General features: G+C 39.9%; 1 protein-coding gene across 8 annotated transcripts in view; it reads right to left on the reverse strand.

The window, feature by feature from the left end:
• ZSWIM6 (zinc finger SWIM-type containing 6) overlaps window positions 1–27,501 on the reverse strand; it is a 121,196-nt gene that overhangs the window by 61,388 nt on the left and 32,307 nt on the right. The window contains exon 1 of one of the 8 annotated variants that reach the window (XM_075138164.1): window positions 5,090–5,172. The exons of 6 other annotated variants lie outside the window; for them this stretch is intronic. In XM_075138164.1, the coding sequence (XP_074994265.1) occupies window positions 5,090–5,096 (7 nt within the window). In that variant the 5' untranslated portion in view covers window positions 5,097–5,172. Of the gene's footprint in view, window positions 1–4,212; window positions 4,942–5,089; window positions 5,173–27,501 lie in introns of those variants that run through there. One more of the 8 variants, XM_075138165.1, reaches the window with a different exon arrangement.

A 27,501-nucleotide genomic window follows, 5' to 3' on the forward strand; every position in this document is an offset into this window, starting at 1 on the left:
ATATATGCTTGTCAAAAAATAAATACTTTAGAATAAAACAAAGAAACTTCAAACTGTAAGGCACTACAGAGGAGAAATGACAGTGGCATGCGGAGAAGCAGCAGCAGGTCAGCTTTTAGTTACTGAAGTCAAAAACAAATTTTGAAACAGTGAGTTCCACTAATTCAATGGGATAAGCAGCAAAGTTACTGCACTAAATAAGCACGATCAATGACATCTCACAAGCTTAATTCATTTCTACTGTCACGCGGTGTCTTCCTAAATATACCAAAGTCCAAAGAGGCATTTCAGAAAGATACAGACCAAAATGACCAAAAACTATCAGAACAACAAGCCATAGCAAAATGCTGGGGAAGGGGGGAAATTATGCTGAGATTATATGGTGTTGTGGTCAAGGAAATAAAACAAGAGTACAATACAACATTTAAATTAACTATAAATAGTAATTCAATCTAAAATCTTAGACTGTCAGTTTCTTTTCTTTCAGTAATTTAAAATTCAAAATTCTAAGATGTTCCTGTAGACACAGAAAAAAACTCTCATTCAAGAGGAGCTGCATTCATTTGTGATTCAGTCAACAATACAGCAAGTTATTATGGAGTGAACTTTTTCTGAAAAAATAATTCTTACTCAAACTTTTCAGCTGCCTATTCAAAAATACCAACATGACATCAAAACAAACAGCTTAAAAAATGGCAGGCTATTCTTATGAACATACAATAATAGTACTTTAACAAAATGTATTAAAAAATGTAAACCTGCATTGCATATATAAAAAAAAAAAAACGTGTGCTGTCAAGAATTCCAGTGGTTAAAAAAAAAAATCACTTTAAGTTCACTTGCAGTTGAAAGCTTTGATTGAAATGCAACCATATATCACTACTGGGTATTGTTTATCCTTTATAGAAAATATAAAACTGTCAGAACTGCATTACAGAAATACCCTAAAGCAGTGCTTTCGAAGAGCTTTCTGCCATGGACCTTTTGAGAACACCGTGCATGCCTCATTCACTACGCACACATTATCCTAAAATTAGGAAATATGCTACCAACTGTATTTGGAAAATGGATGTGTTCCTTAATATTGACCCACTGACCTTTTTCCAAGTAGTTTACAAGAACCACATATATACTCCTAGTCAGGAAAATGCATGAGCTCTTTTACAGTCACAGAAGAGACCAGCAGATGAGGTTACTTATAGAGGGGAAAAAAAAAAACATGGAAGAGCTTGTTGTGGGAGCTGGGGAGTCTTCAGCATGCAAGACCTACGCAGGTAAATCCCTCCCCCTACATAACTTTAGACTGATAATCAGAATCATACCCTCTATCTTTAACAGTAATTTAAATTAACTTGCAGGCCTACTAGCTAAGATTTATTCAGACTACTATATTACTTGGCAAACACGTAATCACTGTGCAAAGTGAAAAGCACCTCTGCTTAATCTTGCCTACCAAACAACAACAAGAAATGCTTATGGAAAGTAGTTTCCAACTATGCCCATTAGCTATTTTTTCATAACTTAGATCAGCGGTTGCATTTTTTTTCCCAAGACAAGTGAAAGTCTAAACCATGTTTACATCATTCAAATTTTGTCTTTTAAGAAGTGGTTTTTCTTTAAGATGGCAAAGTTGTATCCTACATTCAATTCTGTCTGAACTTTGGAACACTCTAAAAACAGATCAACAACACACTTTGAAATTATTATGAAGTCAAAACTTTGCATGCCACCACTCAGCCTGAAGCTAATGTTAACAGCCTATTTATAAACCAGAGAAAACATTGATTTAAAATGGAAATACTTACCTATAGTACCTTAAACATGCCGGTACAAAGGTAATGAGGAGTGGAAAAAAAAAAGATTAATTAACAAGAGCAGCAAATAAGATGTTTACTGTATGTAAGGAATGCACAGGGTATAGAAGAGCTTATGTTTTGAGAGCACTGCCACCTAGAATAAAATTAGCATTACCACTGCACCCAAACAAGTGGGCTCGTCATAAACAACCGCCCAGATTCCACAACTCCATTTCATAAAGACAATAGTCAGGATTTGATATTTCAGTACTTTTGCAAGTGGAAGTAGCACTAAATAACCCCCCACACACACTCCACTGACAACTTGAAAGTTCACTACTGCTGGCGCATGTCCAAGAACATGCATGCTGTAACGGTAACGGCACCAGTGACTTGAACAGCAAGATTTATTTGTCCCACCACTGTGAATTCAACAGTTGCATTTAAAAAAAAACCCTCCAGGACTTCCTTCAGCAGCCCAAACCTTCAAGTCTGAGAACTGTTTAACTAATTACATTCATCAGACAAAGGCCTCCACTAACCCTCAAGCCAAGCTTGATCACATGTCTGCTGCTCAAAAGCAGCCACTTATCACTGTGGTCCAAGCAGGGGTCATGGATGACTGTGGATGGGATACATCCATCCAGACTACTCTTCCCTAAAGAGAAGGAAAAGCTGTTCAAACAGCAATATATGGAATATAGTAAGCCTCAAACTTTTGAGGGAGACTTAATGGGCTATCTGAGCTGAGGCAAACTGGCTGGATCCGACATACAGCAGCTCGCTGCAGCAAAAGTGTGAAGTGGGAGTCATGAAATCTACACTGGTGCTGAAGAGAAACTGGAAGTAAATTCAAAACTAAGGGTAAGGAAAAAAAAGAGTAATTAATATTCAAGACAGTTGCTAGAAGTGGAGCTGCTCCAAAATAATTGAGCTTTTAACTAATCATGCTGCCCAGCTAATGTACACTAAAATGTTTATAGGTGAATTGTAATAGAATATAAATCATAGAATCATAAAATGGTTTGGGTTGGAAGGGACCTTTAGAGGTCATCTAGTCCAACCCCCCTACCATGAGCCGGGACATCTTCAACTAGAGCAGGTTGCTCAGAACCATGTCCAACCTGACCTTGAGTGTTTCCAGGGATGGGGCATCTACCACCTCTCTGGGCAACCTGGGCCAGTGTTTCACCACCCTCATTGTAAAATATTTCGTTCTTATACCTAATCTAAATCTACCCTCTTTTAGTTTAAAACCATTACCCCTTGTCCTGTCACAACAGGTCCTGCTAAAAAGTTCGTCCCTCTCTTTAAGTACTGGAAGGCCGCAATAAGGTCTCCCCGGAGCCTTCTCTTCTCCAGGCTGAACAACCCCAACTCTCTCAGCCTTTCCTCATAGGAGAGGTGTTCCATCCCCCTGATCATTTTTGTGGCCCTCCTCTGGACACGCTCCAACAGGTCCATGTCTTTCTTGGGCTGAGCGCTCCAGAGCTGGACGCAGTACTCCAGGTGGGGTCTCACCAGAGCAGAGTAGAGGGGCAGAATCACCTCCCTCGACCGTCTGGCCACCCTTCTTTTGATGCAGCCCAGGATACGGTTGGCCTTCTGGGCTGCGAGCGCACATTGCTGGCTCATGTCCAGTAAATGTGGGCCAGCATCAGGCTCAAGTTTACATTCAGCCATAACAAAGGGTGGAAACAAGAGGTTAGACAGATTACTAACCTACATTTAAATTTTGATAAACAAACCTTCTCTCTGCTGGTGAATTTCACAGGCCCTTGTTTTTTGCAAAGGGAACAGATTGAGACAGCAGGATGTGCAAATAGTCTGGAAGGACTGGCATCCCGGGAACATGCTGAGGGTGCCCAAGAACAAGGACTGATTACGACCAGTCTTCAGAAGATCAGTGCAAAGACATTTGTTGCTAGCTTTTGAGGAGGAATTCACTCTACTATGGTGAGCAGAAGCTGGCATCCCTCCTGCAGGAAGCAGGCACCAGAGATTCATCCGATAGCCCAGGGTTTCTATCTCCCAAGGTGATGCCATTTCAGCTTTTACTGCTACTTAGTTTTTGCCTCACATTTGCGGGGAGAAATTATGCTTACTTGCTACAGCGTAAGTATAAATATCACAAATGGGAAAGTGACTACAAATGAGGAAGAGCAACAAAACCAAACAAACTCAAATTAAACCTCCTGCTTTCATTAAAACATCCTTAAAGCAATACAACAAGAAATAGGCTGCTCTTACATTCATGAAAGCAAATATTTAGAGACTATCAGTTGTTTTAAGTAAATTGGAAGATGCTTTCCCTGTCAAACAGATATAATATGGTCATTTGTTAAAGTTACTATTTACATTCTTATGGCTAAGAGCAGAAATTTTCTGTATTACATGTCTACAGTTAAAGACTTACCTTCAACTAAGAATCATCTGTCTCCATCAAAAGTAACAGAACTTAAATCATCTGAGACCGAAGAAAACCTCCAGCAAGACCTGCTCTTTTTTAAGGGAGGGAAAGAGGGGAAGAAGCCAGTCTAACCAATTTTTTTGTTTGTTTCAGAATTTCCCTCCACCGGTCCAACCACATCTCTGCTCTTTTCACACTCTCTATTGCTGCTACTGTACATCCTTTGCTTATGTCATACAGGCTGTATCAGCTTCACTCTATCATCTTAAGTTAGGGTTCATCTTCGACTTCATTTGTACAGTGCCTCTGTAAGGCTCCAACATTGCTCACCTTTTACAAATAAAGCATGATTAGCAGCAGTTGTCTACATGGCTTTTTAAAGACAAACTGACCTCAATTAATATAGGCCACAGAACAGCACAGAGCTTCATCAGAAGATAGGTGAAAGCAAGAAGGAAAAACCTTTAAAAATTACATCCTGCTTGACTCATAACACAGCTTTATCATCAGGAAAAACTGCTTTCTCATCCTCTTGATAAGGGCTTGATCAAACTCCCACTATACTTTGTAATGGGAAGTTGATAGAAGCCTAAAAAGGAAGACAACAGCAATCACTGATATAAACTTGGGAAGAGATTTTAAAAAGATTAGAAAATTACTACTTCCTGAAAAGAGTATGTCTGGATTTCCACAGCCATACTTACAGTTTGGGAAAACCCAGCACAGGATGTCTAAGACACAGGCATCCTGCAGTAAAAGGTACTTAGGTCATTCCGACAACACAAAACATTTAGCTGATTGAGTAAGTTAAGATTGCACTCAAACAGTTCAAGTTTAAGCTATGCAAAAACGCAAGCCAATATAATTTTGAAATTAAACTGACCTTCCATCAGGAAATGTTATACCTGGCCTAAAAGAGGAAACTGCCACTCCCATTTCCATTACTAGTTGTGGAATAAACCATTTTCTTTTGTTTAAAAAAGGAAGAAAAGAAAAGAAGAGATCAACGTGCCAAGAGATCAATTATGCCAAATGAAAAATGGCATTAAAGCTCCCAGAAAGTAAGGGAGACTCTTTCCTTCAGGCCATGATTCTATTCTTCCACTTGTACACTAAATATTCACAAAGACTTAATTCTTAGCATTTACAAAATGTTTTTATTGCTTTAATTTTTTAACAAATGTTTGTGTATTACTGCAGGAGTCAGGATGTTCACTGAACTTTTTTATTCATAATCAAAGTGGAAGTAAAAAGAGAAAAAGGTTTTTAAGTGTAGAAACAACAGTCACTATGCAGGATTTTGGGATGGGCTCAGTTCATTTTGGACAGTAAATTTTGCACGATAAATGTTTTCAGCAACTTCCTCTGGTCAGAGCATTACAAGGGATTCCAGCAAAAATAATGAAGTACGACGTAGTATTTCCTGACAAAGCAGCAGAGAAAAAGCCACTAAAACCGTAGTGTTGAAAGAGTTCCAGGATGAAAGTCTAAAAAACTACTAACACCACAAGTGAGTCACCCTTGCATGGCTGAAGCCCACATCGGGGCAAGCAACTTTTTTCTAGCTGTCCAGGGCCAACTGAGGTGGAGCCCCAAATGCAGACTGGAATCCCAAGAAATTTTTTGTTTATTGTAATAACAATAAAAGTGTTAAAAAGAGTCATGCAAAGGTCACATATTACACATCACAATATCCTTGATAACACTGACACACAGCCTAAACCCACACAAGTAGACATACTGTATGAAATCAGGTTCTTGTGGTTCACAGTTTTTCCATACTGTGGCTAGGCTAGATCCTAATTCACTTCTCACTGTTCCAATTATTACTCGATGAAATCAAATCAATACACAGTAATCATGGCTAGTGCACCCCATCGTCAAAACTGGCTGGTAAGACTTGCCATACTAGTACTCCTCCATATAGATGTGCACCACTTCTTTCCAGACATGGGATGCAGAGTGAATAGGCTTCATGTAAGAAAAACGGATTTTCAAAGGCACAGACAATTTTGAGTGTAAGTTGCTCACATATTTGTATTTTATATATATAAAAAGATATCTGTTGGTTCAAACAAAAAAAAATTATGTATGTTCCCAGGCACTAATTTCTTGGCATCTCTGATTCTGGGAGCTGCGTGCACAGCAAGCACTTAGAATAAGTAAGGGTAGGTGTATGTGGGTGGGGGAGCCTGATGTACCTTCTTCTACTGACTAAGCCAATGCTAGCACATTCAGAGCACAAGGAGGCTCCTCAAACAATGCAGGTAAGATTAATATGCAATTTTCTTAAAGAGGTAATTTAGAAGCCCACTCCTTCCTCTAAAGCCACACACTAATTCTCCTTGAAGAAGCAAGGCATACCATTCTTCCTTGCCAGAGTAAAGAAATTCTTAGGAATATTTACCTCTAACCTGTGGCACCCAAAGGTTTAACAAGCTACAGTTACTCTGATTGCTAATCAGATTCTAGATAGTATGTTATTACATAACATGTTATCCAAGCCTCTATTAACATGCATAGGGTTGAACAATAAAATGCAACATGAGATTTTTTTCTTTTTTTAAATTCATGCCTCATGCCACAAAATCAAAACTTTCCAGACAACATCACAGACAGAGACAGTGAAAAGTTTGGAAACACAGGGGGGAAGAAGGAAAAAACAGAACTGCACAATCAAGGAAGTGAAACTTCCAGGACAAATTAAAGAAAACAAACAATCTAGAGGAGGAGGACAAATTACACAGCTAAACACAATCTAATTTGTCATTTAGATTTATTAAGCAAGTTACTGGAATTGAGCATGCTGTGGTTTGGCCTCCAGACCAGGTTTTACATAAACTATTAGACTGAGGACCCCAACAAAAAGCACATCTCATAACATACAACATTTCTAACTTTCACTGACAAGCCAAGGAATACCTTACAACTATCTTTTGACAGAGGAAGCAGAAACAATTACATAACCACCATCATTTATTTCACTTCTACAGTACACTGCAGGGAGACACAAAAACAAGAAGACAAAAACCTCAAGGATGGCAAGTCTCTCCATCTACCAGTGAGCCAAGCAACAAACTCCTTTCACGCAATGACGAAGTAACTCTCTCCCTTCCAGATCCCTGCATTCTCTTGCCATTTATTTTTGGGCTTCAGCCTCTGACAACCTATCTATACTATACTATTAGCATTTGTGATAAGCTGGTAGGTGGTGTACTTGTGGAAGTGTGGTTAATACCTCATTTTTTAGCTTTGGTTGCCTATTAAAATAGTCAAGGGTTAGGCTTGCTTCATGACGAACATGAAACCCAACCCACAAGGCTAAGTACATTGCTGATTAATTTTGTGACTCAAAGTTGTTTGTCGATTTTACTTGTCTCAAACTACACATTGGTCTTGTAGTGGTACTAAATCTCCTTTTTGATGCAGGTCTGATGCCTGCAGGTCTACCTTTCACGATAAGAAAAGGTTCTCTGTCTATGCTCTTAACCTTTATCATAACCTACATAAACATAATTGGGAGAAAAAAAAAAAAGAAGACCATTCCAAGTCCTTGAAGGAAAAACAGATGTTTATATGAACTCTGAAACGATACAGGTAAAGACAAAGGGTGCCCTTTGCTGGCAGAAAAGTTGAACAGGAATCATGCCGCTAACTTCAGTTGTTGATATTACTACTAATGGCTAAAGATTGTTTTCTGGCTTAGATTAAATTAAGATTAAATTCGGAGACATACTGGACTACTACATCATACCATTGCCACCTGCCTAAGGTTGTGTTGTCACAGTGCACTTAAATAGCTAGACAGAGACAAGATTACATATGAATTAGTTTTCAGTCTTGCCCAAGATACTCAGATCAAGAGACCTGCCAGTATTTGAACTAGTTCTCTGTATCACAATAAGAAAGGCAGAGACAGAACAGAGTTAAATTCTGTATCTAGCCTCTGTTACAATGACGAAGAACCATAAACTGAAAACTAGGCCTTTAACTTTTAACACTGTCAATATCCCAGGTCTCATCAAAATAAACTGAAATACTTCAAAGTCATGCCCCTTACATAGAAGACTATTGATTATTTCTTTATACTTTAAACAGTTCAAAAGAAATTTAAAGTATCTAGAAAGAATGCTCTCACTCTTTCCTATCCCCTGAAACAACATCCCTATCCCGTTCCACAAATCTCCCCTGCTCTCTCTCAGCAGAGTAATTTGAAGGAAGCAGCTGGGTACTATGCCAGAGTTGTCCACTTTTTAAAATTAAAATTATGCCCCCAAAAAATCCACCCATGCCCTCTTCAGTCAAATGGGAAGGAAAAGAACTGTTTAACTAGCATCATGCTTCCAGAAGGTTGACTATGATCTAGATTATTTTTATCTATTGAGAAATGGTTTAAATAGATCATTCACTATACCATGGTAGATTAGACTATGTAGCAAGGATTACTATTCCCTGCATCTGGTTTTTCCTTACTTAGTCAAACAGAAGGCTTCTTCCTCTGATAAGGAGTGGGACAGGTATCAGGAGCTGCAAACATTATCAGCCATTTCCTTAGAAATCTGTCTTTCCTCTTTGCAGTCTGAATCTCTGGATGAGAGTGTGACAGATGTCCATATGACACCTCCTGCCCCTCTTAAATTCTCCAGGCAAGACTTAGAAGTTCAGATTCACAGACCTAGCTTGGTCCTAACAAACAATGATGATGTTTTAAGGTTAAATGGGGTCACTTTCCTACATAAATGTTTGAATATCAGACCAACTATTTTCAAAATACTTTAAAAACACAGAATAATATCAGTAATGAACCTGGAATACCCAAAGCTGGTTGGCCCCTGCTTCCTTAGCAAGAAAACCTTGTTTCTCAGCAAGAAAACTCCCAGTTTTCACCCCTTGCAAGACAATGCCCGTGAGATGTGCGAGTGCCAGATTCAGTTGCTAGCTGAATCTTCCAATCTGTGACATACATTAATTGGATCAACAAGCATCTTCACATGCTCTGAAAGAGGGAAAACATTGCTCACCTTTTCAGTGCCAATTCCCATGTATGCTTTTGCTTGTTTTTATTTCATCTGTTGGTTGCACAAAAAAAAAGGAAAAAAAAAAAAAGACATCTACCACCTCAGAAGAGGCACCGAAACCTATCACCATCTCACCCCTGCAAGATGCACTTCACATGCCTGCTTGTCCATTTGCAGCAATAACTCCTCAGTTTGAATATGAAGTAACAGATGAACATCCCTCTTTATGAATTTACCCCCAAGAGCTCAGAAATGTTGCTCCATTAAAAGCACATCTCAGCACATCCTGCTGGCTTTGGTTGCTGGAACGCTCTACCCCTCCCCGATACCCTCCAGTCTCTCATGGACTATAGAGCTGAAATTAGCTATTCATTACATGTGAAGGAGTCTCACATAGAGCAGCACCCTGCTGCTAAAGGCTGCTACTATACATAGCAATTTCACAACTACAGCATCTGCTACCTTACTAATATGTATATTTAATGCTGCTGCATAATGTGCAGAATTATATGCTGTTCATTGCCTGTTTGTTCACGTATTATGTACTCTTAAGTAGCATTATTCCCTTTGAAAAACATTGTACTTTTTATTAGGCCTTCTCCCTCGTGTTCTTTGTAACAGAGCCCCAAATGAGCAGCTCATAGACTACTCCAGACCAAAAAACCCCAAGGACTCAGGGTGAGATAACCAAACGTTACAAGCTTCTGGCCTGCAACTACTAATAAATTTTAGTTTATTTCCTGGGTCTAACTCCCCAGTCTATAGTTTTACATTGTTTTGATACGAAGGGAAGTGGAAAGGGAATCGTATCTCAAAAACTGGTGGGAAACCTACTCCAGGCTACTCTTGCCACTGGAAATGTGAATACTTGCATTAGAGCAGGGGCCTTTGCAACAGATTTTATTCTTTCTACTAGAGGACACTCGAAGCAGTAATATTAAGTTCTATTACATACGTTTATTAATAATTTTGTTCACAATAGCAAACTACCTCAGAGGAAAGAATTCGAAGTTTTAAACGAGAGAAACAGGGGTTTTGGCATCAAGTGTTGGAGCAGCACATGTAAGATGTTTCATGTCCTTCAGGAAAGACTTCAATGTGCTCCTATGTCAAATGTCTTCTTAAGACAGTGTCACCAATCCTCCCTACACCTCACTCAGGGAAAACTGATTATGAACAGGGTTATTCCAGGTGACAAAATGACTGGCCATCTAGTCTAGAAGGCAGTGAGCACTAGCACGTATGGTTCCCAGCTCAGATTTTGACTTGAATTACGTATTTCCAAAGCAGCCCAAGTAAAGGTAATGAATCTACTCCGCATTACTGAAGTGATGCCCTCTGGGAAACAATACTTTAAACCTGCTTTGGAGCAAGCGGTAATCTGCTCTCTGTTGGAGCGTGAATGTAATGCAAGGCAAAGGAGATTCCAATATACTTAGCTAAAACAAGCTTTATCTCAACTAGACGCTCAGGATTATGCGGGCAGACATTTGCTCTAGAATTAGATCATTTGGATGTTAGGAAGATTTGGGGGCTATGACAACACTGAAGTACCCCCACAGGCTGCTTTATGATGTTAAGAACAGAATCCCAACTGGTCCATTCTACTTGTTCCAAGCTACAAATAGATCTACAGGTGAGAAAGAAGTGGCAAAGACAGCCCTTGTTGGCCAGACAGAGCCTCAATCTAGTCGGCTCTTATCTGCTATGAGCATGTGATAGTCAAATAGCCCATTGTTTCAATATGAAAGGATGCCCAAGGCTTTCCTATCCCTTTCTTTATTTACAGTAGACAAGCCTCATTCCTGAGAACCAAAGGACTCCAGTGGACTGGGCCTTTCTGCTCACCCACCACACACATGTAGGCTGCTCTGATGTGCAACCCAAACACTGCCCTGAGAATTTTGTAAAGCAAAGCATCACCACATTGCCTGACAGCTTAGAGAAATCAGCAGGCTGAAGTAGGTTGCTGCCTGCTATGCGTCGCTGATCAGAGTATGGACTGCAGATGCTGAGAAAGCTGTACCAGGGAGGAACTGCAGAAGAAAAGACCAATGTGCCCCCCTCCCGCCCCTTACACACATATGCGCACACACACAGCGTCTGCATGCAGTTAGAGCAACAGGAAAATTGTCAGTTAAGCTTCTTCATTTTGGATCTGCTTAAGACATGCTATAAAGCAACAAGAATATTTTAATCTTTTTTTTTGTGCTGTTATGGGAATATACAAAGTTTCTCTTTTTAAAGCAGTAAGCTATTCAAACACATCAATACCTCTCAAGATGAGGCAGTGGTGACCCTATCAGTGAGGAACGACCGCCACAAGTATTGAAATCTCTAAAGCATATGAGGGCGAGCAGAGTCATTTCTCAAATGAATTATGCCAGATTCAGAACAAACAAACAAAAAAAATCTATTTCTTCCACCACAGGCGTATTTAACAAAGACAACCCCCTTGTAGTCCACGTGAAAAGAAACAATCTGAATACCAAAATCATGAAGCAGAACCAAGACTCTTCTAAAAAGGCTAACATTTTCATTTTTTTATTCATCTACATAAAAGTCATTAAGTAGAGAATGGAACTGTTATATTCTGGTTTTGCAAATTTAATATGCTTTTAAAATATTCCTGCCAGAGATAAAACTGGTCAGAAAAAAAGAACTTATTTTCTTTTTAAGAGTAAGTATGTCACAGTCCACATACTTTGTTTTGAAAGGTGATGTTTGCTTTTTGCATGAGAGGGCAAAGCAAATTCCAAACCTTCTAGACCATGACAAACAAAAAGACAGCTGAAGAAACCACCTTTTAAACCAGGATAACACTTAATTTCTGGAAAAAACTAAACAGAAAAAAAAATTGTCCAGTTGTCCAGGATATTAGAGAAGTAACCTTTGTATTTTCTCTTCAGTCTGTCTTCCAAATAAATGAACACTGGAAAAGCCACAAGCATTATTTCTATTTCAGGTGAGTTTCAGGGATTTCAGTTTTAATCTCGCTGTCTCTGCAACCTTATTGTCCACCACATTTGGACAAGGAATTTTTATATGAACTCATTCATATAGTCAAACAAAGTGTTTCTAAGGACATTTGCAGGATCTATTACTGTAATGAAATGGTGGTTTAATAAGAGAAGGAATAATGAAAGATGTTCTACAATCTGACCAGCCCAAAACAAATACCACTTGTAGTTATTCTTTCAGAGTTAATATTGATATCAGGAGTAAAACTTATTGAAAACAAACTACTTAACCATTTTTTTCCTTGCTTAATTACCTGTTAAGCAAGGAAAAAAGCCTTAATAAAAAGAGAACAACATTTGTTTGGATTCAGAGCTCCTGGCCTAAAGATCTCCAGTAAGAAAACCCCTTTCCTGAGAGCAGAGGAAACTTCCCTTCTTAGTGTTCTTTAAGGTTGATCAAAAGTCAGAAAATGTCTGTAATCTCACTGAGTACCTGTATCTCCAATGACCTAAGTTTGTTTTGTTTTGTTTTCCCCAACACTCCAAATGCCCTGCTGTAAGGAAGCCACTCACTCCAACACTTGGACGCTGCACACCACTGACCCACTCCACCACCACTTCAAAGGGCAAAGAAAAAGCTTCCAACACACCAGAAGCAGTTTGCTAATGTTTGCAGCACTACGGTATTATTTATATTCATAATCCACAAAAATCTGCACTGGGGTGGGGGTGGGATGGGAGAAATCTATTTCTCCCTTTTTTATGGATTGCCGAGGGTCGTGTTGAGGAAAGGCAGTGAAGGCACGGCACGATGGCAGAGTGGGCTAAGCCACGGCAAGGCGGGCTGACGGCTCTCCTGGAGGAACGCCTGTGCGACACCTGGCCTCTCCCAGCCCCGGAGGAGAGCCAAGCTGCAGTTGCCAAAACCTGCTTCTTATCTGCAGCACTCTGAAAAGCAGAAGTTCACATGTGAAAAGCTTGCAGGTAAAACTGACCCCCTCAGATGAGAAGGATGTCTAACACCAGCAGAAGGTGAACTCCAAACGAAGAGCGGAAAAAAGCCCACACTGCTGCTCACGGAGGAGCGAGCAGCACCACCTGTGAGTACTGTCTCTCCAAGGAAGAACAGTGCATGAGAAACAGGCAGTCTTGACAGGATGGGGGGTGTCTGCCTTGTTTGTTTCAACTGTTTCACAATGCACTTTTCCCACATCAAAAGAGGGGTGGAGAGAGGGGGAGAGGCAGGCAACCTTGCAGGAAGGCCTACCCCATTTTTTAATAAAAAAAGAAGTCTGCCACCATTTATTGATGATACTTCATGTCTTAGGAAAGGTTATTTTGCCACTTAATAGCTCGAGAATCATACTTTCCCATAGCTTTGTCACCAAGAGCTGGATCTGGTTCATTATCTCCCGATAAATCTGATGGTGGCTAAGCTGATGCTAAGAATCTTCCAGCCTAGTCTATAGCCTACTTTTAGAAACTAGGCAAAACCACTAGGCTGACTATTCTAATGCACCATGGTAAACAATTACCCAACAGATTAAAAATATAAAAAGAAGAGCAGAGTACTCTGGGCATCCATACCCTGCAATAAAAAACTATTTTCCTTCTTCCCTCAACACCAGTTCTCCAGTCATACAGCAGCTAGCCAAATGCACCAAGTTTGAACCTTTCAAGTAGGAGAATGGAATGGAGTAAGGGTGAGGAAAGGACCTATTAGAAAAATTAAGCCTTCACGAAACCAGAAATTATTTGAAACATAGTATTAAACAGTTGTTTAAAATATGCATAACTAGGCTTGGAATAGTTATCCTGATTTAGAGCAGGAGCACATCTCTTTATGTGTAAGTAAATACAGTCTGACAGCAATTTGGATCATCTATCAGAAAAAATCAACTGCAAGTTTAATAAGCATTATTTGTATTCTACATAATAGTCTATTTGTTCTTTCAAGCCACTGCAGTGATAACACATTTAAAGTCTTCCACTGTGTACTAAATCTAAGGTACCTAGGCAAAGCACAGCATATTCCAGTTGGATGCTTCCCAAACCATATCACTCAACTTTTTAAATATTACTGCCATCTGGCTACTAGGCTTTGTTTACCAAAACAGTAGCTGTGCACAAATTTTTACAGCAGCTGTAGTCAAAAAATTTAAGTAATGCCATTTGGTTAAGCTACAATTCACATTAAAAAAAAGGAAAACTATTTTGTGAAACCAGTTACCATTGTACCTAAAAAATTAAATATATGTGTAGCTCTGTGTTTTGCTTTCTGTCCCATTTCAGTGCGTTAATGTTCTTCACCAACTCATTTCCCATCTACGCTGGCACAGGAAAGAAGTAACAGTGATTGAAGAATGTGTCTAAAGCAAAATATTGCATTATCTGTATTTGCTTGTATTATCTGTAATTCTCTTCTGGATAAGCACTGGTGCTATAAAAGTACAACGTGGAAATGCTGTTATATTAGTACTTCAGGTTGTTCTTAGGGTGCATATCAAGTCATACAATCCTCTCAAAGAGATCCCAAAACCAAGCTGTTCAGAGGCTGAAAGCTCTGATAAATTCCAGGGACTCTTCCCAGTGTCTGGGCCGCACTAAACAAAATAAATATTTCAATTATGACTAATGTGAAACAATGCACAATGAAAGCTGGGGAAGTCTTAGGAGCAGTGGGAATATTTAAATTGGAAAAGAGCCTGTGGGGGTTTTTCCTATTCCTAATTACAGTACATTGTATTAATCAGGCCTGGAAACCACAAACCCCAGGCTCTTTGTGACCAAGTTGTCATGGCAGCACAAAACACACTCAAGGCCAAACAGATGAAGAAGCATTTTCAGCAGCTTACTGTGTGGATATCTTATAGGTGTATGGCATATAGAGGAATTCCAATCTTTAAAAAAGGCTGCAGCCTCAGAGAGCAGATAAATCTTGGCTGGATAAAAGCCAGTCATAGTGTAATTATAGCAGAGTGGCTTTTTTTTTTTTTTAAAGTTCTGCTGTGCTTAAAACCTCACCTAAAGCTTCATCCAGATACTTATTCATTTCAGTACTCAAATAACAAAATATAAAAGAATCTAGCAATTGCTTAAAGTATGTGCAACTAGAATTGAAATAGTTGTACCAATTTAAAGCAAAAGCACATGTGTTTGTGTGCAAGAAAATACTGTCTGACAGCAATTTGGATCAACTATCAGAATCAACTGCAAACTTAATAAGCTATGGGATAATTAACAACCGTTGTTCGTACTTATGTCAATATGTTGAGCTATGTGCTGTTGGCCCAAATTTTCCACCAGCAACTCTGTATGAGTTTGGTACATGCATATGCATCCCCTGTGGCAGTCACAGCTCGTTCCTAGATATGAATGAAGACTGCAGACTGATAAAGCGCTTTACAGTCCAGAACAGCTCTGCAGGCTAATTTTGCAGACACTAGAGTAGAAAAGAAGGGTCTCTTTGTTCTCATCCAGAGAGCAGGATTTTGTGTCCTACAGTTTGTTCACGGGTTGATGTTTTAGAAAGAATTCAATATTTTCGGAAGCAATAATTCAGCTTTTACTTCTGTTTCTCCTCTCTGGAGTCAGATAACCCCAGTCCCTGTAAGAAGTGGTATGTGCTGGCCCACCATGACTGACACAGGTACAGCATCTGGCCAAGTTTTAGCCTAAGCTGTCTTGAGTGCTTTATACAAGATTTCAGGCCATAAAAGCAGCTTCCTCTTGCTAGGGATCAAAACAAAAAGAAAATTTTAAAAAACAAAATGTATATACATTTGATCCATAAGCAATCAAAAAACCCAACACCACACAATTATGTGAAAAAATCATGCAATACACGTGGAAACCAGGGAGTCTATCAAAGTAAAATACCTTCATAAATGGATCCTGAAGTGTCAGAAAAATTACCATTAGGGGTTATATATGAACCATCTACTAGGCCAAAGAGAGAAACCAAGGTTTCTCTTCTTCCTGTTTTATACAAAACAGGTTTGAGAAGATCATCTAAAAAGAAAAGCTGAAGGAACCACATTAGCTTTCCTCAAATATTTTCATAACATACTGCATTTTTCATCCCTAAGATAAAATAAACCCTAACATAAAAAACTCAAGTAACCAAATATTAATAAACAGTAATAACATGATCCTGAGATTTTATGATACTGCTCAGCTGCTGAGCATTTGAAAATGACCAGTGTTGCCTCCTCTCATCTAGCTGGGAAACTCACGGCAGGACTGTGCTTTAGATAACCAAAGCCAATACAGGTTATACAGCACAACATGCCAGGCAAATCTCTGAACAGGTAAGTAATGGAAAAAGTAATGAACAATTAAAGGACGTCTTTCAATTCCTAAAGTTTGAGCAAATTCAAGAATTAGATATTCCTTTTTTGGATGCAGATCAATGAGTGAGCAAAGACAAAAATATAGGTAAGACAAAACCAGACAAGCTACAAGGTGCAACGCTAGATGACTACTCTAACTCTACATATCTCCTAGAGAAAAAGTTTACTACTGTGGTGCTTGCTTCAGAAACATGTCACTCAAAAGATGAATTTCAGATGCTACAGGCACAGCTGGCAGGGACGAATGGTATTCAAGTACCAAATTTAGCTTCACTTCTTTTTGGAAAGAGGTAGAAAAAAGAATGCATTACCTTGTATAAAGACATATTCATTTTTGATATTGCCTTATTATCTTCCACCCTGACCTTCTATGTGTTTCTTTTATCGGGTAAATCTGATAATGACAGAGAGTTGGCACTGATGCATTAACTGTTTTTCCTGTTTGTACAGCATATACTTACACACAGTTCCAGTCTCAAGGAAATCTCTAGGAGCTAGAAAAAGATTTATATTTAGTTTTTATATCTGACCTCCAAGGAGTATACAGCAATTTAAACACCTAAATGAAAGGTTTCAGGAAGTGATGGTTTTATTTCTCTCCTCCCTCCCCCCCCCCCGCCCCAGTTCTGTCACAAGAAGAAATCCCCCTTTAATCCTCCCCTCAGCTTCTGACCCACACCTAACTGCTTTCCAGTGCTAAGTAATACCAGCTGGGGTAGTTATGGATGAAAGCATTATTCATTTGCCCTGGGCTTCAAGAGCTGAAGTCTATGGTTCAGTTTGCACAGGTTGTCTAGATTCCATCACCATCTCTCCAATGATGCATACACATCTAAATTCAAATGTAGCACAGGCCAAAGTTTAATTTAATGTTGTTGAGAAGAGGGAGGCAGAATTGTTTTGAAATTCTCCCTGAAAAGCAGCCTGTTGTATTAGAACAAAGCAGCTTGTTTCTATCGTTCCTTTGTTTGACAAGTTTGGGCTGGTTAGAAAGGTCATTTATGCCTCAAAGCATCAAATTAACATTTGAGGACATGAATTTTAAAAATGGCTATTTGCTTCTGCTCTCTGAATTGCTAATGATTTTTTCTTAAAAAAAAAAGAAAAAAGAAAAAGAAAGACATAGCCATACCCCAAAAGGAAAAAGAGCCTTTTCCTCAGGCAAACTAGGCATTGATTTTATGTCCATGTCAGCACAAGCTGACTATATCTTAATTAAACCTCACAAATTAAGCAGGTAGTTGAAATGGTGTCAAACAAAAATATTGTTTAATTACTGAAGAAATACTTTTTGGCATATCATATACAACTTTCTCCCTCCCCTCCACATAGACAAGCTTCAATACTCACAATGTGAAATCCCTACTAACAGCAACAGCTTCCAAGCATGCTTTGCACTAACTTGCAATTGTTAACACAATACTGCTCATTTTGCTAGTCCTGATTTTAATAAGCTACATCTCTACTCACAACACAAATACAATTATTTATAAGTGTTGGGTTTTTTAAAAGAAATAAACAAAGCCTATGTGCTTTTAAACTAGATAACCATAAGTATTTGGGACCAGGTTCTCTAACATTAGGCCTTCCACTCTCCACCTCTGAAAGCACCTGTGGTTTTCATCAACCCTTCACAACTAACATCAGCTAAACTAAGAATTGCATTTCTGTGAAAACCTTTCAAGCTTACAAAACATTCACAAACCCACAAATATTCTTCAAAAGCAATCAAGCTGAACTCAAATTATTCCAAACAGGTACAGTTTGAACAAAAGCTCATATCCGGTCATTTGCTTTCTCCAGCTCTCCGAAATATGTTCGGCTGTGTTGCATTCATTCACCCCTCCTTCACAGGAAGACAAACTGCAGATAATGTTCCCTGCCACATGGAGGTCTTGTTGGCTAAAGAGACTCTAATTTTAGGCAGCAATTCCCAAACAATACTACCACCAGCTCAACTCCAGCAGCCTGCGAACAGCGGTTGACAAAGCCAGTGCCGACTAAGTTGTTTCAAAGAGGTGGGGCTGCGGGAGGAGCCCAAGGTAATGCACACACGAGATGTTTATACTGGCAACCTCCCTGGGAAACATCCCCGCTTGCCAAAAAGAATCACCCAGAATTCACCAGGGATTGGTTTTTAATGCTCCATTCAATGTGAAATTTGTATTTACGGAGAACAAGCCACATTCACCGTAAAAACTTTTAAGAATTGTCCAAACCTTTCAGCCAAAAAGAAACTCCTCTCTGCTCTTTCACAGGCAGAACCGTTTCAGACTCAGCAGCCCCAACAGCTCAAATATCTATTAGCAAATGTAACAATTCACCTACAGCCACGGCAAGACTCACAGACACTTCACGGTGTCTTAAACAGACACTGCTCACCTAAAAATCAACTAGATAGTATACACTCTGTGACAGAGTAGTCTGTAGCAACAAAAGCACTGCCTAGATGTTGCTAGGCACCAGTTCATAGTAAAAACAACTGTAAATTGCTAGTACAAAAACAGCTGTTGTTTTGAAGGCAGGAAAAAATTTCAGACAACAGATCCTTACACAGGCCAGTGAAGTCAAAATTTTCTTCATGTTTCCACCTGTCAATGTGAGAAGTATCTCATTGTTTCATGCCAAAACAGGGAAAAGAGCAGTGAGTAAAGAAAAAACCCAACCTGCACAAATCTGCTTATAAAAATGCTGCTTTGTGACTTTCCTGGAATTGTTATTTGTGTAATTTGTTGAAACATCAATGTACGGAAAAGAAAGAGTATTAGTACAAAGTTACCCACAGAAGTTACTTCCAAACACAGAGGCATTATTCTTTTAGAGTGTGCCGTTATCAGCATGAAAAGCCAGATACTGTACTTTTACATTATCAATTTTGCAGCTAACAAGTTTTTAATAAACTCTTATTAAAACCACCATGTAATTCCAGACAGGCAGGAGCAACTATGTCAAAACTTGTCAATCCTTTTCCTTATTATTTTTAATTTCAGTTAGCTTTAGAACAAGATGTCAATTATAAGGATCTGTGCAGCAACATTCACTTCAAAGAGCACTTTGAAATAGCCTCAAGAGAAAAGGTTTCCAAAATTTCATGAATACGGCCAAAACCAATCCTGTATTCTCCCAGTCTGCTCCTAGAGATACAACAAATCTCAAAGCACTGCAGAAATGCAGACGACACCGTATCTCAGTGTACTATTACAGTATCTCTGTGACTTAAGTACCACAGTGTGTTACAAGAATTTGTCAGCTAGTACAACAGAGCGCTGCAATAGGTTTCAAGGCTAGAACAAGGTTATACTATGTTTCATGGAAAATAGTCATCCATACTTGAGCCATTGGAAGCAGTTAACAACAAAGAGGATGCAAAATCTCTTTAACTAAATTCTAACTGAGCAAGATCCAGCTTTTCCTAACTCTGGGCCTCCTACTAGCACAGGGCAGCCACATCTAAACCATGCCAACTGGTGTCTTGCTTTCAGTATGCAGACAAAAGATACACTCAGCACAATGAGCTGTGCCATTTACATCCTTAAGTTACTAAAATGCAGTTTATATTTTGGAGAATAAGATAGAAGAGTGGAATACGGTCAAATCAAAATTTAAATAAAAAAGATACAAAGATTCAAATAAAAACGATTCAAGATTCAAATCAAGGTTCAAATCAAAAAGATGCAAGAGTTCAAAGTTAACAAAAAACTTTCTAGGGGGACTGAAAAGATTTTTACAAAAGTTTAAGAAAAGGTTCCATTCGCTCATTAGCTACAGTCCCCTGTGGATACAGTTATTTCACTGTTATTAGAAAGCATTAAGAGAAAAATTTAAATAACTGTTACAATGATCAAGCCAGCCACCCGCAGTCAAGTCTACACTGCGCAGAAGAGCTCTGAGCCACACACTGCATTTGGTGTGGGGTTCCCAGAGACATTAGCATTCAGCTCCTCCTCGCTGCTGCTCAGCTGAGACTCCCACAGCTCCCCAGCATCTCCTGGCAAAGGGCACCAATTGCGCTGCCTCTACAGCTCACATCCTGGTGTGGGGACAATATGGGATGCTGGGCAGACAGACTTGAAGGAAAGCTGCCAAGTGTCTGGGGAAGGAGAGATGGAAAAGGAAGTGATATGCAGCAAACGGGATGGGACAGAAAGGTTGTTTAGTTGCCACCCCTACCTTGTCCAAATCCCATCAAGGCAAGTGTCAAGCATGAGATTTTCATTCTCCTGACTCACCAAACCAGAGGGGAGAAAGAGAAAAAAGCAACAAATCAACAACAAAAAAACCTCTGCCTTTTTAAAAACTAGATGGGCATTTCCAACCCCACCCCATGAAAATCAAGAAACAGCTAAAAAACAAAGCCATTTTTTGTGCCATGGCACATTAAAAAGGGGGGGAGGGGGGAGACAGTTGGTAAACTTTCACATTCATCTTCTGCAAAGAGTTCTACTCAGACTCACTGGAAATGCCTTTTGCTGCACTTGAAAACAAATTATTTTTGGCTACTCGTAATACTCTGGAAACTAGTTCTGTTGAGTGTTATTTTCTTACCTAATCAAATAGCTGCCTAATTTATTATTCCTAATTTATCCACCAGCTGTGAGAGTGCTCTGCTCTGAGCTCTCTGGTTGCAGGAGTTCACCAGATGGGCAGTCCCCAAAGACAGACCTAGTGGGGGAAAGGAGGGGAAGAAAAAGTGGTGTCTTAATCAGAGCCCTCAAAGTAGTTTCTGTAGAAGCTGTATGTGAAGTTGCCTTTTAGTTAACACCTCTAGAAATGAAGTGAGGCAAGGACATGTGTATCAGATTTCTTTAGTTATTAAAACTCAAGACAAGGATTCAAATTTAGCCCAAGTACCCCTTTGCCCAAATAGCTGACAGGGAAAAAAAACAACGTGGCACTTAATACCACGGAAAGGAGGATCACCCAGGGAAAGCAGCTAGTACACATATGGCATGTGTTAGGAGTTTGATCTCTTTGACTGTTACTCTCAGCCCACTAACAGAGGGATACAATACCTGTAATTGCAAAGGGGTTGCTACTACATTGGTTTAGCTTTTTTAGAAGCATTTTGGGGTTTTGTTCCTGCACACTTACACTGACATTGTACTGAATTGCTAATACTGCATCCGTACAAATGGACAAGACCTGTACAAGACAGGACCATCAGCTGGTAGAGCACAAAGGGAAAACAACGTGCCATTTGGGTACTGGTACTGCAGCACTGCCCTACACTTCTGTTCTTTTCAAAATTACAGTAAATGCTATGCTACACAGGATTTCTTGGTGGATACGTTACTGGCTACGTTTCCCTTCAGTTTACAGGGAAAGAGCCTCTCTCTCTCCAAATTGCTTCTAGGTTTCCTTCATTATGAGTCACGATGATGAGGGAGACTTCAAGGAACAGGAGCAAGGAGCACTGCACCTTGAAAAACCAGGCTCCAAAAAAAAGAGAAGTTAAACAGCAAATACGAGGAACACTATCTATCTACCACAACACCAATGAAAACCAACTACACAACCAAGATCACTTCTGCCATGTTAATTCATAGATTTAATCAAAAAAGAAAATAAATAAATAAATGCACGCTTACATAGACATTTTGGTAAAATCCACAACCTTGAAGTTTAATCCATCTCCACACATCAAATTAAACTTCTGACAGTGAATTTCAGAAGCAAGCAAGAAGTTAAGCTTTATGTGGTGCCTATTCTTTGCGGAAATGCAGGATTTCAATGAGTCTCTCATGGCTCAAACCCAGTATACCCAATTTCTATTCAATACGCAGCAATATTTAGGAAGCCTGAAAGCTCCAAACTCCTGTTTTGTATGGTCTATGCTGCATTTAACTAGACTTAGTCATTTCATAGCTCAAGAGGAAATCCCAGATTGTGCTCACTGGAATGAGAGGTGTAAAACTAGTCTGATTCACAGAGGCAACCCAGAGGCTTCCTCATAGTCACACTACTGTATTACCACTGCCTGGATGCCCCAGACAGAACTTGAGGCACCGCTGTGGTATGCACCGTCCAGCAGCAGTCATGAAATTTAATAATAATCTCCAACAGACAAGACAGGAAAAGGACAGTGGAGAAAGCAACACACACAAGCAGAGTGACTCACCCAGAGTCATGCAGCACCTCAGTAGTACAGAACTTCACTTCTCTGACTCCTAAAGCCCCAACCACTGACTCAGTTATGTCTCAAACTTTACAAGGTGTTTTCCATACTAGAACATCTGGTCTTTTTTGGCTCCGCTTAAGACTTGGCCCCAATACCATCTGACAATGAATTTCATGAACTAGTCCTGCCTTGCACAAACAAGCTTCTTTTTAACAGTTTCAAAATGTCTTATCTCCTGTCTGCTGACTGTTCTCTCATTTGTCGTCTTTGTTATTAGGAACCAGTAACTACACTGATGCCACCTACATCTGCAATACCGTTCACAGGATCGGAAGTGGGAGAAATGGGCTTCTCTTGAGGGTTTTTTTCCATCTCCCCTCTCCTTCACAGAACTATTAGTAAATTGGTTCTATCACGTATTTATATTTAAATTCCCAATGGAGTCCTGCAACCCATATTTCTAATTTACAACAGGATTAGCCTTTTTATATAAGACTCAGTGACAAATGCACACTGACCAGAGACCTGTGATGAGAAACACTGCCCCACAAGTTTTGCAAATTTACTGGTGAAGACTAGAAGCAACAAGACTGGTTACAGGAGGAAAGATAGCCCCCCAAAAAATGAATTAAAAAAGCCAAGCGAGCAGCTTCAAAGAAGCTGCCTGGACCTGCTCCGCAAGTATCCAGACAACTCAGAACTCTCTGCAATCAACAGTTCTCCCAAAACCTTTAAAAAAAAAAAAAAAACAAAACATTTAAGTAATGCTCTATTTATCTATATTGCCAGTAAGGCTGATACTGAAACATGCTTTCTGTCACGCCTCCACAGCCTGCATATTTTCCAGATACGATCATTTTTTGTATTTGTTTCATAATAATCCAGAACCATAGATCCGCACCAAATCTGATTATAGAGCTGAAAAAAACATCACCCAGAAGGCAATCAAATCCAAAACCAGGCTAATTTTATTAATTTTTAACTGAAAGATTAACACCTTGCCACCCTCAAAATACTTTTCTACAGAAGGTTTCCCCTAATTTAAGAAAAAAGGGGCTGTGGTGGCACCACGGTGTCCTTACTGCTATGGCTTCTGTTACCCGATGGGACAGGCGGGGAAGGAGCTCCGATGGTGGAAGACACACACCACCTCCCAAAATCCTCCAACCGCAAAACCTTGAAAGCTAAAAGTGACGTTTTGCACCCTCTTCACGGGCTTATCTGCAGCACTGAAAACAAAATACAAAAGCAGAACTTGTGCCGTTGGGGGGCCCACACTTATTTTTTCAGCTAAACGGCAACTTCGCCTTTATACGGTAGGCCCTGGTCCGACAGAGTGAGAGGAAGAAGTGGATGGAAGCAGCGGGGAGGCCGCAGGACCCCAGCGGGGCAGGAGGCGCAGGGAGAAGCAGGCGTTTTGGGGAGATGAAGAGGGCATTTCAGGGAGAAGAGGGCGTTGGGAGGCGCGGCGGGCAGAGGCAGCCCACGTTCCCCCGCCCGCCCGCCTGGCCCTCAGCTGAACCGCCCGCCCTGACGTCAGCTGGCGGCGGCGGCAGCATTCCTCAACAGTTCAGACAAACCCACTGGTGGGAAGCTTAGAAAGCCCTCAGCTGTAGTGAAGAAAGCAAAGGCTTGGCCGGGAGCCAGACTACTGAGCTCAGCATTTTGTAATGCACTTCCTTTTTACTTAACAGCTTGCATAATGCCTCGGCCCCTTCCACCTTTAACCCCTTATTCACCCGCACCCCGAAATCAGGTTTACGGCTGCAGCGCTTCTCGACGGCTGGCAGCTCCCTGTCAGAAACACTGGAAAACGAGCGGAGAAGATGCAGCAACAAGGGAGTTACTGTCACGTTTACTCCTCAAAACTGTGTGTCGGAAAAAGAGGAACTCGCCCCAAGTACCGCAAAGCAGATGCAAACTGGGCAGTAACTTTCACAGCCAGAAGATCACCTTAATTTCCTCTGGTTCTACCCAAGCCCATGTGTTGACAGTCAGACATGGAGACCGTCTTTACAGCAGCTCTGATTTCAATCAGATTTTTACATGTGATACTTACACGCGAATCCTGGAAGTGCCACTGGTCACACAGATTGATCCATACAAGCAGAGAAACGGACTGGACAGTGGTACTGCACTGGGGCTGGGTTCAGGGCCCAGGGTGAACACTGGAAGATGTGGCCCTTGTCACACTGAGCTGGCCGTTCGAGTAAAGAAAGGACTCAAAACAAGCAGATCTAAAACCAGAGGTGCGGAGGAGGCTAAGAATAGCTGTGGTAACAGCATGCTACATCTGCTATGCAAATGATTTCCAGTAATCTCTGCAAGTCTGAAGAAAATTAAGGAAGCTTTCTGAAGGTCACGTAACCTTGGTGTCCACATTTCATTCACATAACTCTGCTACTTTTCAGACCGCACGGTTCCTTTCTAAAGCTGTGAAGACAGCACAGTGTAGTAAATTCCTTCCCACCACCCCACCTATACTGTTTTGTGACTCTCCAAAGAGGACGACCCATTTTTAGACTTCTGCACCCAGATTGCAGCTCTGTTACAGCCATGGAACTGTTGCTGCTCAAACTCTCCTCCTCCAAACACACGCCAGTTGTTTTGCAACCAATACCAAGAATAACAAGAAGCATCAAAGAAAGCTTCACTATCCTTGAACCTCTTTTTCAAAAGACATTTTGAAGAGTGAAGTTACAAGAGCTCAAACTAGTTTAACACTGTCATGTGCAATTGTCACAACACCATACAACAAATTCCCAAATAAAGCATACTCACAGTCTGCCTGTAACGTTCCCTCATCACAGATCCCTATTCTACACCATCAAGTTTAGCTCTGGTTTTCTGAGCACGCCATACAACAATACTTTCCTAGAACATACAGAGTTTTTGCCCTTTTAGGTGAACATCTACCCAGTACACGCTGCCTCCCCCAGCAAGAGGCACTCATTTTAAAATAGTTATCACCCTAAGAAATATTTTTATAAAATTCTTTGATTTTGACTGTCAGCATCACCTCAGTACCACAGCATTACAGATATTGCAAACCTAAGTCAAATAATCTGTCATAGTAAAATTAGAGATAATTTTTAATTCAGCTAGCAAGTAGATTGCTGGCAATGCATAACCCTGTCACAGAAAATTCTTTACAAAAAGCGGGAAAGCATTTTACAGACATTTAATTTTGATCAGCTGTTTCCAGATCCCCACTACCATTTACAACACAAATAATCATATTCCTGTAATGATGTCAGATGACCCAAATCCGAAGGAAAAAAAAACATCTACATACTTCCTAAAGAGGGGCAAGTACAGTGTTGGCAAGGACTCACAAGTTTAGCATCACCTTTTTTTTTAAATGACAAATTAGATTTCCTAAAATGGATGTTCATGTTTTTAATCATAAAAACAAGTTCTGATTTTTAAAGTTCCCCACTTAAAAAAGAAAACAAAACAGGAAGATAGCCATCTCATGTAGCATTCCTTAAAACAGGACATTGCTCAGGGACAGTCAAAGCAAAACAAAAGCTTTGACTTCTGAACCATAATTTTGTCATACTATATTTTAATTTGAAAGAGAGATCATAGTATTAACCTGTGCTCCTAAATTGAGTGAACAGGTAGGGTCGGAGAAGAGAAAGGATGTCTCTTCCCTTACACTCCCTCCATGCCACCTATGCAGTCTAAAGCATGGTTTCAGGAAAATCCCTTTTCCAGTCTTCTGTAACCACCACCATTAGGAAGCTCCAGTTGTCAAGAAGCTGCAGAGCTGAAGCTTCGCAATGTTGTAAGACTGCAACACACATGGCACACACAATTTTAACTGATAGCATGAAGGATTTCAAATAACAAATACCTAACATTTCCACAACTCCTTTTACATAAAGTTTTATAAATCTTGCACAGATTGCATTGTGATGGCAAGCTGGACAAATTGAAGAGTTAACTACAAGTAAAAGCATTTTATCTGAATGCATAACAGACACCAGTATCTAAATGCATGTAATGAATCAGTCCAATGCCTTCAAAGCACCAGGGTGCTTATTTGAATAAAAGTTCCCCATAGCTACTATAACCACCACAACACACATATTTTAAGGCAAGATTTTATCAGCATATACAGCAACACAAAAAACTCAAGGGGTGACTTAATACTTGCTGTGGGGGCCATAACTTTTAGTTTTCTTGAGGTTTACAAATTTGGTCTCTGCTTTAAACATGTGAGCTGTGTATTTCTTTCACATTTAATAGATAATTGAGTTGGAAAGGATCTGTTGCTTTATCTGATCTATTCTATCATTGCAGTGTACGATTCACAGATTTATAAAGACATTAATCTTCCCGAAATACTCCTAACAATGCCAACTCCACAAACTGACTAAAATGTTCTACTGGGTAACTGACAGCAGCGTTAAAGGTATTTCAGTTATTGAGCTCCTACCTCCCTAGTTTTAGGTTTTCATTTGTAGTACTTGTGTGAACTATTAAAAATAGTTCCCCATGAGCCTACCCTGTTTCTTCTGTTCCAGTAATGCCCCCAAAATCACCTTTGCTGATAGAACACAAGTTGAGAAACATTTAGTGTATCTCCTTTTTAGACACTAGTGTGTTACAAAATTGACATTAATAATTACGTTCAGATGTAGAAGTGGACAGACATTTTAAGTTTAGATTTAACTTTCTACGATGTTTATAACACTTCCTCAGGGCTATTCCAGGTAGCTCTCTCATTGAGAACAATGTCCTTTGCGTGGTTTTAACCATCTCACCATCGCAATTGTCTCAGTAGTCCTCAAAAGAAAAAAGGTCAGCAGCACAGAAGCCAACCACATCATGTGCTGTTT

The sequence above is a fragment of the Calonectris borealis genome, chromosome Z (assembly GCF_964195595.1).
Source record: "Calonectris borealis chromosome Z, bCalBor7.hap1.2, whole genome shotgun sequence".
NCBI classification, from domain to species: domain Eukaryota; kingdom Metazoa; phylum Chordata; class Aves; order Procellariiformes; family Procellariidae; genus Calonectris; species Calonectris borealis.